The sequence below is a fragment of the Rosa chinensis genome, chromosome 5 (assembly GCF_002994745.2).
Source record: "Rosa chinensis cultivar Old Blush chromosome 5, RchiOBHm-V2, whole genome shotgun sequence".
In the NCBI taxonomy this organism is placed as follows: Eukaryota; Viridiplantae; Streptophyta; class Magnoliopsida; order Rosales; family Rosaceae; genus Rosa; species Rosa chinensis.
Window position 1 is genome coordinate 35,897,865 of NC_037092.1, and position 13,205 is coordinate 35,911,069.

At 38.8% G+C, this 13,205-nt stretch overlaps 1 protein-coding gene across 1 annotated transcript; it reads left to right on the forward strand.

Moving 5' to 3' along the window:
- The first annotated feature begins 734 nt into the window (after window positions 1-734).
- LOC112203725 (WAT1-related protein At5g64700) lies at window positions 735-10,872 on the forward strand. Its single transcript, XM_024344650.2, has 5 exons — window positions 735-943; window positions 5,441-5,503; window positions 7,053-7,169; window positions 8,224-8,476; window positions 10,651-10,872. The coding sequence occupies exons 1-5, from the start codon at window positions 756-758 to the stop codon at window positions 10,870-10,872; spliced, it is 843 nt and encodes a 280-aa protein (XP_024200418.2). The 5' UTR covers window positions 735-755.
- The last annotated feature ends 2,333 nt before the right edge of the window (window positions 10,873-13,205 follow it).

The following is a 13,205-nucleotide window of genomic DNA, read 5'->3' on the forward strand; positions in this document are numbered from 1 at the left end:
ATAAGAATCAAATGATGCATACTATCATAAAGTACAGTCAAGATGAAGGGCTATAAAAATCCGATGTGATAAATTAAAGTTTGATTTGTATTTGTTCACACGTTTTCGTGTTCCGATCTTACTTTTTATTTTTAGATTTTTTTTTTCTTTTGCTTTTTCTGGCAATCTTTTTTTTTTTTTTATGCTTTTTAATATACTAGTTAAGAAGAAAAAATTTGTGGGTGGAGGCATACCAATAGGCGGATGCTTATTTTAGTTGAGTACTGTTATTATACGACATATAAATAAGTACAATTAAAACCAAGAACTATATTTCGTAGTATAATTGATTGAAAACATGAGAAAAAAATAAAAGAAAATATTGAGTATCTATAAATAAAGAGTCATTTTTAAGTATTAGACTACAAAAAATAAATATTTTGAACATTTTTTGAATTCTACCCACCTAGGCGCCACGCAGACTAATCGAAGCGGCTGGCTACTGCCTAACGCTTAGGCGGGAACTAGGCGGCCTCCCAGAGGAGTTTTTTAAACATTGATTTATGTATAATATTTTGTTTTTCACGACTGAAAAGAAAATGTCAAACTAGTCCAAATTAAAGAACCGTGAACCAGAAGGAACGATAGGATATTTTAAACTTGATCAAATGGCAGATTAACCTACTAATAAAGTTTTCTGCCTCTTATATAAAGGCTTTGATTTTGTGATCAGAAAGTGGAGGTTTAGGTATAGCATCACCAAACTAGCTACAAGAATGGAAGCAGGAAGAAGTAGCAGCAGGAAGCCTTATTTGGTCGTTACTGTGATACAAACAATATATGCAGGCATGTTCTTGCTCTCCAAGGCTGCATTGAATGGTGGCATGAACACTTACGTGTTTGTGTTTTATAGACAGGCTGCTGCAACTCTCTTTTTAGTTCCTCTTGCTCTTTTTCTCGAATGGTGTTGGCGTGAGTCATGCTATGTAATTAGGATTGTGAATATTGTGTATTATTAGGATTATTCTGTTGTAATTAGTTTCCTAATAGGTCTGGTAATTAGTTTCCTAATAGGTCTTGATGTATCTTGTATATATACTCCATTCTTGGAGAAGGTAAATAACATCAGAAAATTCTCAATCTCTTATTCCTTTGTTCTGTTTGACTTGGTATCAGAGCCGAGATCCATTCGGATTCGGTTTGTTCTTTCCGCTGCGAATAGAGGGTTCTTTTGATTTGGTCTTTTTTGATTTGGTTGAATTGGTTCTTTTGGTTGGTTGATTCTCTTGCCTTGGTTCTTTTTATCGAATTGGTTCTTTTGCTTCTGCAAGTCGTGAATTGGTTCTTTTGCTTCTACAAGTTGATTTCATCCTTTGTCCATCAGTTCATCTTTTTTGTTCTTGTGTCCGTCCATATCCATCCTGGTTCTTTGGTATTCTTTTTGTTACAATTTGTAGGGTCTGAAAAAAAAAAAAAAAAAAAAAAAAAGGATGGTGGATTTGACTCTTACCGACAGTAATACTGGAGGACATGGTGGTAGTCAAAGAGGCAAAGCGGCAGTCCAATTGGTGCCAGAACCTGACTTCTACGGCATTGCAGGGCAAGATCCCTCACAGGGTAATGTTTCCTTGACTAAGGGAACTCGAGGTAAAATTGGTGTTGCTTTACATGTTTCTGACTTTACTGGTAGTGATACATGGATAATTGATTCTGGTGCGTCTGACCATATGACCTATGATAAGTCCTTCTTTATGTCTATGTCATCCCCTTCTATATCCCATGTTTCTAATGCGAATGGTGCGTCTTTTCCAGTCTTAGGTATTGGGTCTGTTCAGGTTACACCATCCATTGTATTGCATGATGTGCTTTATGTACCCTCATTGTCTCATCATCTTTTGTCTGTATCCCAGTTGGGGTCACAAAATAAATGCTCTGTAACCTTTTATCAAATGTATGTTATTTTTCAGAATCTGTGCACTAGGGTGATCATGGGCAAGGGAGACCTGAGGGGGAGACTGTTTCACTTGGATTGCATGTACGCAGAGCCAACACAAGCACCAGAACAACCTTTAGCCCTGACATTGAATTCTGACAGATTAAGTGAGCTATGGTTGTGGCATAGGCGTTTGGGTCATCCATCTTTTGGAGTTATGAAGAAGTCCATGCCTTCATTGTTTTTGGGAGTTAGTGAGTCTAGCCTGCATTGTGAAACTTGTGCTTTGGCTAAGAGTCATAGGTCTAGTTATCCTTCGAGTTTTCATTCTAGTACTATGCCTTTTGAGTTAATTCATTCAGATGTGTGGGGTCCTTCTAAACATTCTACCCTTTCTGGAATGCGATATTTTGTGTTATTCATTGATGACTTTACTCGATTATCCTGGGTGGTTTTACTTAAGTCCAAAGATTCTGTTTTCTCTGCTTTTACAGCATTCCATAAGCTTGTTCGTACTCAATATGATGCTCATGTTAAGGTCTTTCGTTCCGATAATGGGGGTGAGTTTGTCAATCATTCTTTTCATGAATATTTCCAACACCATGGCATCATACATCAAACTTCATGCTCACAGACACCTGAGCAAAATGGGGTGTCTGAACGGAAAAATCGTCATCTTCTGGACATGGCTCGGTCTCTTCTACTTAGTGCTAACATGCCTAAGTATCTTTGGGGAGAGGCCGTATTGTGTGCTTCTCATCTAATCAATCGTCTTCCGTCTGTCCCTCTTCAAGGTCGTGTCCCACTTGAGGTCCTGTCTAACTATGTTTCTATTCCATCTTCTAATACTCTTCCTGCTCGTGTCTTTGGTTGTATTGCTTATGTTCATCTATATAAGAATCAGAGGTCAAAGTTGGATGCTAGAGCCCTTAAGTGTGTGTTTGTGGGGTATAGTTCTCATCAGAAAGGTTACAAATGTTATCATCCTCAATCCCAGAAGTTTTATGTCACCATGGATGTTACGTTCAGTGAAGATGCATGTTATTTTTTGCCTCCTGTGACTCCTTGTCAGGGGGAGAAGTCTTGTTATTATGAAGATTTGTTTAGTGGGCAAGATGGGAGACTAGCATCCGAGTTCTCAAGGCTGGAGTGTTTTGGAACGGAACTTGAAAAAGAGGACAGCAGCCCACCGAATCGAGAAGAGAATTTGGGTGGAACGGAACTTGAAAAAGAGGACAGCAGCCCACCGAATAGAGAAGAGAATTTGGGTAGTCAGTTACTGACCAGTCTATCGGATCAGTCTGACCGGTTGGTTGAAGAGGAAGTTTCTGATTATGTTTCCGATGAAATTCCCGATGTCACCAATGCCGTTTTGAACAGTTCTTCTGTCTCTCCCTCTCCTTCAGTGGTCTCGCCTGCTCAATCATCACCCAAGGTATGTTCTAATCCTTCTTTATCTAATACTCCTTCTGTGTCAACTAGTGTTCCTTCTTCTGTGTCAGATATTGTTCCCACCAAAACTCTGCCTAGTCGTTCCACCCGTGGTCAACCCCCGAAGCACTATGAACCTACTCTAAATGCCAAAGCTAAATACCCCGTTGCTAATTATGTGTCAACCCATAGGCTGTCTAAACCGTATGTAGCATTTGTGAATCAATTATCTTCTGTGTCTCTCCCTAGTAAAGTGCAGGATGCAATGAGGGATGAGAAGTGGATGCAAGCAATGACAGTCGAAATGGATGCTCTTGAGAAGAATTGTACGTGGGAGCTAGTATCATTACCACTCGGGAAGAAGACAGTTGGTTGTCGGTGGGTGTATACTGTGAAACACAATTCAGATGGATCGGTGGACAGGTACAAGGCAAGACTAGTGGCTAAAGGCTATACTCAAAAGTATGGAGTGGATTATGATGAGACATTTGCACCAGTGGCCAAAATTAACACAATTCGGGTACTTCTTTCGTTAGCTGCTAATCTTGATTGGCCTTTACAACAGTTTGATGTTAAGAATGCATTCTTGCATGGTGATTTGCATGAAGAGGTTTATATGGATTTGCCTCCTGGATATGGTACTTCTACTGGAGAGCAGGTGGTGTGCAGATTGAAAAAATCTCTTTATGGTTTGAAGCAGTCTCCCAGAGCTTGGTTTGGCAGGTTCACCAAGTTCATGAAGAAAATTGGCTACCAACAAAGCAATTCAGATCACACCTTGTTCCTTAAACATCGGTGTGGTAAAGTGACTGCCTTGATTATTTATGTTGATGACATGGTTGTGACAGGTGATGACTTTGAGGAGATTCAAAGGTTACAAGATCAGTTATCTTTAGAATTTGAGATGAAAGATTTGGGTAATTTGAAATATTTCTTGGGAATTGAAGTTGCTCGTGGGAAGGATTGTATTGTGTTGAGTCAGAGGAAGTATGTTCTCGACTTGCTGGCAGAAACAGGTATGCTTGACAGTCAACCTGTTGATACTCCTATTGAGCAAAACCATCGGTTAGCAGAGTACTTTGATCAAGTACCTACGAATAAAGCAAGATACCAGAGGTTAGTTGGCCGGTTTATTTATTTATCCCACACTAGACCAGATTTAGCCTATGCTGTTAGTGTGGTGAGTCAGTTTATGCATAATCCCAGTAAGACTCATATGGATGCTGTATTTCGTATTTTGCGGTATTTAAAGTCTGCTCCAGGGAAGGGATTACTCTTTTCAAAACACAGTCACTTGGATGTTTCCGGGTACACAGACGCGGACTGGGCAGGTAATATTACAGATCGCAGGTCTACTTCGGGCTACTTCACATTTGTGGGTGGTAACTTGGTTACTTGGAAGAGCAAGAAACAAAAGGTGGTGGCTCGTTCTAGTGCAGAAGCAGAGTATAGAGGAATGGCCCGAGGACTTTGTGAGTTGTTGTGGTTGAGAAATTTGTTGAGGGATTTGGGGTTCAGGCAGGAAAAGGCTATGCAGCTTTATTGTGATAATAAGGCTGCAATTGAAATTGCTCACAATCCTGTTCAGCATGATCGCACGAAGCATGTGGAGGTAGATCGACACTTCATTAAAGAGAAGCTGGATGGACAGATCATTATGTTTCCCTTCGTTCCTACTGAAGAACAGTTGGCGGATATTCTTACAAAGGCTCTCTCAAGTAAAGCCTTCTATGACTCACTTGACAAGTTGGGCATCCGTGATCTGTATGCACCAACTTGAGGTGGAGTGTTGGCGTGAGTCATGCCATGTAATTAGGATTGTGAATATTATGTATTATTAGGATTATTCTGTTGTAATTAGTTTCCTAATAGGTCTGGTAATTAGTTTCCTAATAGGTCTTGATGTATCTGGTATATATACTCCATTCTTGGAGAAGGTAAATAACATCAGAAAATTCTCAATCTCTTATTCCTTTGTTCTGTTTGACTAATGGTAATTACTGAACTCTGTTTCTTTTCATTATCTCTAACAAAGAGAATGATTAGTTGATTAGTACTGATGAGGAGGACCTTAATTCATCTGCATATATATGATAGGAAAACGGCGCCACCGCTGTCTTTCATGACCTTCTTCAAGATTTTTCTGCTTTCATTTTTCGGGTAAGTATGTCAGTACGATCCATCTCTTACGTACTTCGCTTTCACTTCTTGCTACGTACTATATTAGTTGTTCATATGCCTGCTCTGATTTAGTTCGTTAATTTGGATGTATATATGAGTTCAGTCTGGTCGGACTAATCGACCAATCTAGCTAGTGAAGAAAGCTGCAGACTAGCTAGCAAGCTGAATAGTCTCTGAAAATCTGAAATCGAAACTGGAGCTTCTTCCATTCACGCAACTAGCGCCCACCTGAGTCAGTAACAAGAGCGATTGTTACACGCGCTGGCAGCGTTAGCTGCTTTGACGGAAAAAAAAAAACGTACAACTCGGTAAAACTTGTTTACTGCAAGCACGTGCCATGAATGTCAACCTAATTGCATATTTTTCTCATCTACAATAATAAAATCCACATATCAAAAAATAAACCAACCAAATCCACCACCAAAACCCAAAATCAGATCAAAGAATCAATGCCAAATGGAATAGCAAGCAATTGGGTATTTCTGACATTTGATGAAATCCCAGTTGAGTACAACAAATCTTGATCATGTCCAACGTACCACTTCTCTCTCTCTCTCTCAGATCTGCTTAATTCTTTCCCGACTTACCATGTCCGAAAAAGACTTGTACGTGGCTCTTTTCTTGAACCTTACTTCAATCTTAACAAAACCATTATTTCTCACCCAAAATTGTATCAACCCAAAAACTCGATCAAATACCAAATTCCTCAATTTCCTTTCTTTGCCGAGTATGAAAGATCAGAGGATTCAAGCTCAGAAAACGACTCTGCTGGGTCACCCAATGGTTCTTCCTCCGAAAACCTACGACCCGAACTAGACACAATTGGCTGAGCCCGTCTTCATCTACTGAATGCAAGTACTGCAAGTCTCTCAATCTAACTTTCAATTTGACTCCTCACAAATTACCCATCTCCTCCATTTTTAGCTCATTGACTGAACAGTTCTTTTGTCCTAACACTACTTAGTTGCCTCAGTGAACAAGATCTGTTAAGTTGTTAACACGTCATTGGGGTGATCACCCACTTGGGTGGATAAAACAAGTTGATCTTCAATTATTATTTGTAAATATTGAGCAAAATTAACAAGGTGCTGCCAAAAATACACAGTACGTACATATGCGGGAAAACACTGCGCAATGATTAACAATACTATGTACGGAGTATGTATACATATGTATATATACGTAATCTAAAATTCACTTAAATCTCTATTACTATAAATGGAGACGTTATTTTGATATCAAAGGGTTTCACTAAATTTTAAAGTGCTCGTAATAACATGACATAATTATCAAATTAAGCCAATAAAATATAAATAAACAAAAGTGTAAATTGAAAAAGTAACTAAACCACCATTACTATATGTCTATAAAAAAAATCACTATTCTTTTTAGTCGACCCGTTTCATTAACCTCATAATACCCGCGAGAAACACGGGTACGTTGCTAGTATTAGATAATAGTACGGGTATAATTTTTTTTTTTTTTTACATTATTTAAAGAAATTACTATGTTTGTGTTGGGTATACAGGATTACTGTAAGCTTGGACTTCTGCGGCGTTGGCCTTCTTTATACCTCGGCGACTTTGTATGCTGCAATCAGAAACAGCCTTCCTGTCATTACTTTCTTATTGGCAGTTCTACTCAGGTACATACGCACGCTCCTAGCTATATATAGTTTTCAAAAAACTTCTCCTCGGTTCAAATAAATGTGATCTGCTATGTTCATTATATCAGCCCGGGCCATAGAGATACATGTAAATGTTAAAGAAAAAAAAAAAGACATGTAAATCCAAGAGGAGAAATTTTATTAACACATCCCTAAATACTTAATACACATTCTAATTTTTTTACATTTACAATCAGATTATATGGGTAAATGAAATGACTGAAAAGACATTCATATTAGAAAAGGAAATATAATTGGAATATGTTTAATAGCTTTTAATATTGTTATAAATTCAAGTTGAAATCTTTGTCATGAGTTCATGACAAGCTTGATTATTAGCAATTATGCATTACAAAATTCTTATGATCGTTCATATTGTTTCTTGGTAATTAATAGAAAGAAAATAAAACCTAGTATGATATATATAAACCCTAATTGGAATCTTCTTCTACAAGCTTGACTACTAGCAATTTTGCATTACAAAATCCTTATGATTGTATATGTTGTTTCATGATAACTAATGGAGAGAAAATAATAACAAGAGTGGTGAATAATTTAGGGATGTGCGAATATCTCATCCAAGAGTGGTGAATAATTTTAGGGTTTATGTAGAACTTAGGATTTACTTTGCCCCATCCCCTTGTTTTTTAATAACAAAAAAGAAAAGTGCACCTAGATAGCCAATGAGTATGAAATCTTATCCTCAGCAAACTTGTATAGGATGCATTCAGGAGACATACATGTCCAAAACATGCTCTGTAGTTTGTCCTAAACAAATACAGCAAACTAAAGAGTAAATTATCGACATAATTAGGCTGGTATCCCAACGTGGTAACTAAATTGTGAGGCAGACCGAGGTATGGAACGACCAACGAATTAATAAAGAAAGAGAAGTCCAGGTACTTAAGCCAAATGTGATACGAGTCTTTACCCAAAGGAATTATAATAACCTCTAAGAAAACAAAGTAATCCGAAACTTGCTTTGATTCATTTTTCTGAGTCTATATAGATATGAAATAATTTTTCCCTATAGGATGGAAGTATTGAAGCTAAGGACAACCTCAGGTGTGGCTAAGCTTGCAGGCATATTATTTTGCACGGCAGGGGTGGTGACCCTGGCCGTATACAAAGGCCCCCATTTGAATCTCCTGGGGCATCATAATCTCTTTCATCACCATAACATCCAAGAACATGAAGGCCATGTGCCATCTGGAAAAACATGGATAGAGGGTTGCTTCCTCGTGCTGATGGGCCACATCTTTTGGGGCTTGTGGCTTGTGTTGCAGGTGACCTGTTTCATAACTCATCTACTCTATCGATAGACAATACTTGGGTCTAAATCGAAATGGACGGGATCATAAAATTAAATTTTCTCTTATCATTTTCATCTAACATTGTAGGGTCATGATCAATATAATTAGTTTCAATCTAAATCATCCAATATAATTAGTTTCAATCTAAATCATCCTCTATATATATATATATATATATATATATATATATATATATAGGGCTTCCACTAAGGGATCCCTTTTTTTGGTCTTTTATAGGGATAGGCATTAGACCTACTTTCTGATCATATTTTCACATCTTAACCGTTCAGTTTTTAAGTCCTAATGTATAGATCACTTCTGCAAATTTTCAGCCAAATTGGTGATCGTTAAGGCATCCAAAACTGCAATTTACACGAACGGACCGAATCTGTCGAACCGGAACCGTTCGTGTTTATAATGGTAAATTGCAGTTTTGGATGCCTTAACGATCATCAAATTGGCTGAAAATTTGCATAAGTGATCTATACATTAGGACCTAAAAACTGAACGGTTAAAATGTGAAAATATGATCGAAAAGTTGGTATAATGTCTATCCCTATAAAAGACCAAAAAAAGGGATCCCTGTATATATATATAGGCCCGATCAGGAGCGGACGTCCGCATTTTCGCTAAAGTGCTGACGTCGATGTAGGGGGCGGCGGAGTGGGGGCTGGCCGGAGGCGTCCCAAACCTCTTCTGGGCAGCGTTCGAGGTCGGAGGAGGTCAGACTTGCCGGTTTCTGGGCAGCCACCTCACCTGCAGTTGCAGGTTCTGTGCAGCAAAACAGAACCGTCGTCGGCGACTCCACCGGACCGCAGACCCCTCCGCACGACCCCCAACGTCCCTCAGGCAAGCCACGCTGCGCCTTCGCCGCTCGATCTAGGCCGGAGGAGCGACGTCAGCACTTTTTCTAGGTTGCAGACGTCCGCTCTCGAACGGCTTCTTGTGTGTGTGTGTGTATATATATATATATACATATATATAACTTTGCTCAGGTGCGGATATCCGCACCTAAGAAAAAAGGTACGGATTTCCAGTTTTGACCCACTTTTCGATCATATTTTCACATCTTAACCGTTCAGTTTTTAGGTCCTAATGTATAGATCATCTCTGCAAAATTTCAACCAAATTGGTGATCGTTAAGGCATCCCAAACAGCAATTTACACGAACGAACCGAATCTGCCGAACCGGAACCGTTCGTGTACATTGTTGTAATTTGCACGAACGAACCGAATCTGCCGAACCGGAACCGTTCGTGTACATTGTTGTAATTTGCTGTTTTGGATGCCTTAAAGATCACCAATTTGGCTGAAATTTTGCAGAGGTGATCTATATATTAGGACCTAAAAAATGAACGGTTAAGATGTGAAAATATGATCGAAAAGTGGGTCAAAACCTAAAATCCGTACCTAAGAAAAACTGCGGACGTCCGCAGTGGAGAAGAGCTATATTGGCTGCAGATATCCGCACTTAAGCAAAAGGTGCGGATTTCCAGTTTTTCCTCACTTTCTGATCATATTTTCACATCTTAACCGTTCATTTTTTAGGTCCTAATGTATAGATCACTTATGCAAATTTTCAGCCAATTTGGTGATCGTTAAGGCATCCAAAACTGCAATTTACCATTGTAAACACGAACGGTTCCAGTTCAACAGATTCAGTTCGTTCGTGTAAATTGCAGTTTTGGATACCTTAACGATCATGAAATTGGTTGAAATTTTTTAGAGATGATCTATACATTAGGATCTAAAAACTGAACGGTTAAGATGTGAAAATATGATCAGAAAGTAGGTAAAAATGGGAAATCCATACATTATATATATATATATAATGCAAAATTAATCGACGGGCCAAGTGATCTATACATATAAATAGCTTTGGTCGTCCTTCTTACTTGTTAAATTGTAAAGAAATGTTAATTTGTTTCATTGCATGCTTAAACAATTTTTTATTTTTGACTTTTTTTGCGAAGTTATTCTTTAAAAGGGTGAATTTGAAACCAAACCACTAATTTGGAACCCGTACAAATTTATTTGGGATCGAGTATTTTCCTATATTGACAAACACAAAAAAAAGACCAAGGAAAAATTTAGATTTTCATTATGTGTAAATTAATTGATCGATTTTTCCCTTGGAGGTGATATAGGCAGGAGTTATGAAAAGCTACCCTTCAATGCTTCTCTTCACAACTCTACAATGCTTTCTAAGTTCAATCCAGACGTTTGTCATTGCCATCGCTGTTGAGAGAAACCCCTATCAATGGAAGCTCGGATGGAATCTCAAACTTGTTGCAGTAGCTTACTGCGTGATACTCTCAAGCCACAATTTAATCTCCTACTGTGGATTAGTTTTAGAATTTAATTGGTAATATCAATTTGGCTGCAGGGAATTGTTGTTACCGGCATTACTTTCCATTTACAAGCGTGGGTAATAGAGAAGAAGGATGCAGTTTTCTTGGCTATGTCGACACCATTGGCTTCTATTATCACACTCTTTGCTTCTGCAATTCTCTTGGGAGAAATCATTAGTCTGGGAAGGTAAATTAATGACAATGTTTGCTTACTTTCATGCATCTAATTCCCTTGAAAATGTAATCACAGTTTTGGTCACCATCTTTTCTATGTATGTTAATTTGCAGTATCTTAGGTGGGCTCTTATTTGTTGGAGGGCTTTATAGTGTTTTGTGGGCGAAGAGCAGAGAGCAAAGTATAGGTGATGAGAGTTGCTTAAGAGCTGAAGTTGTCAAAGACTCCTCAAAACTGAAAGAAACGAAGGACTTTGTTTCTGTACCGTAATATATCATGTTTTGGAATCATATCAATGACATCATTAGTGATATATGCATTTACCCCAACTAGCTAGCTTATCATCAATGAAGATGTAAAATATGATCATTTCAGTAGTTCCAACTACATATACCGTAGTGAATTTGAGAGAGTTTGAAGTCCAGTTCAAGCCAATTTTCCAAGATCATTCACTATTCACTACTTGGGTTCTTGGTGATGCAGGACAAGATATGAATGAACAATATTGTGCCCCTACGACTCGTCCTTGTAACTGTTTATAGACGGGTTTTTCTGTCCAATAAAAATACTAGAAGCTTTGCGACTCATCACCTTAGTTGTGAACTTTTGATGCTTAAGGCTTGTTTTGGTTTTTTTTTGGGAAAAAAATATAAACAGTGTAAGGTCCATTCTAAATTTTTGTACCTAACTTTTAGAAACTATCATATTAATATCTGGAGTACCTAATCCAACTCAATTTTCGTATATGCCATCCATGACAGCGTTAACTCTTCTAACATCTGGCATAATTTAAGGGATATCTTATTCACTTCTCGTCTTAACTCAGAATTTTTTTTTAAATATTTTTTTCCTTTCTATTTTTTAAACCAGGCAGCTTTTATTCTTAAAAAAAAAAGACCTTCTCTATCTCTTCTTCTTCCCCGAATCCCCCGATAAAGTCTCCGCCATCTAGTACGAACTTCCGATGATCTCGCTCACCGTGCTTGGGGTCGTCTGCCAGAAATTCAAAACCCAAAAGCTGGTACTGCCTTCTTTCGCTGAGAACACGTTCTTGAAAAACGAGCTCCATGTATTTGAATCTAGGTTCTAGGTCAGGCTCTGTTCTGTGTATCTTTGTAAAATTCGGGTTTGGATTATGGGATTTGAGTGATGGGTGCTAATTTATCGTGTGGTGTTTCAGACATGGAGGCAATCTTCAATCTTCTTATGGTCTTCTGCTTTGAGCATGGAAGCAAAGAGAGAATCTCTCTCCCTTCAGTTAACTAGGTGTCCTCGACCCATTCTTCACTCCGGCTTCAAACCCAAGTCAGAGCTCACTCCAAGTGCGAGGCCTGGATAGATGGAGCAACTCCCTCGCGGACATCACTCTTCCATCTCGACGGGAGCTTCGCCAGCAACAACCTCAAACTGATTTGGACTGCCCTCAAATCTTCTCTCTACCTTACTCTGATCACCTGCAATTCTTTCCTTTTCCCTCTAATTAACCACATTTATGGGAATCAAGTTGGCCTCCAGTTTTATTTCAATGAATCACCACGACAATGGTCAAGACCAGCGGACTTCGATATGCTTTTGGGATGTATCAGCTCCCACACGCCACCACTACAGACATTCAATTGAGGTCCTAGACTTAGGTTCTCCAACAAGACTTCAAGAAATCCTAGAAGTGCAAAATCGGACTCGAGTTCTCATTTCACCCACGGTATGCAACAAATTGAGGAGAGAGAATTAGAGACCAAAGAGGCGACCAGAGGAGGGAGATGGGATCTGCGACTCTGCTTTGGTGGAGGAGACAGATAAGGAGACGACCCAAATACCCCTCTAAAATTAGCACGTGGCATGATAGTTAACGCGGTCATAGACGGCGGGTATATATGTTGGGTCGGGCTGGCTATTTGGGGTACCAATGTGATAGTTTCAGAAAGTTAGGTATGAGAATTTAGAATGGCTATAGTTGGAGAACTGTTTCTATTTTTTTTCCCTTTTCTTTTTGGTTTTCTCTATGTTTTCTCCATGCCTACCGTCTCGGGCGGTTTTGCCCGGAGTTTTTCTCCTATCCGGCCCTGCTTAATCCTCCTTGTATTCAAGTTTCCTCTTTTTAGATCCATCACTCTTCATCATCTTCCTCTCACTGTTCTTGTATTCTGCTTTGGTCGGTTAAAGTGGGGATTACCCA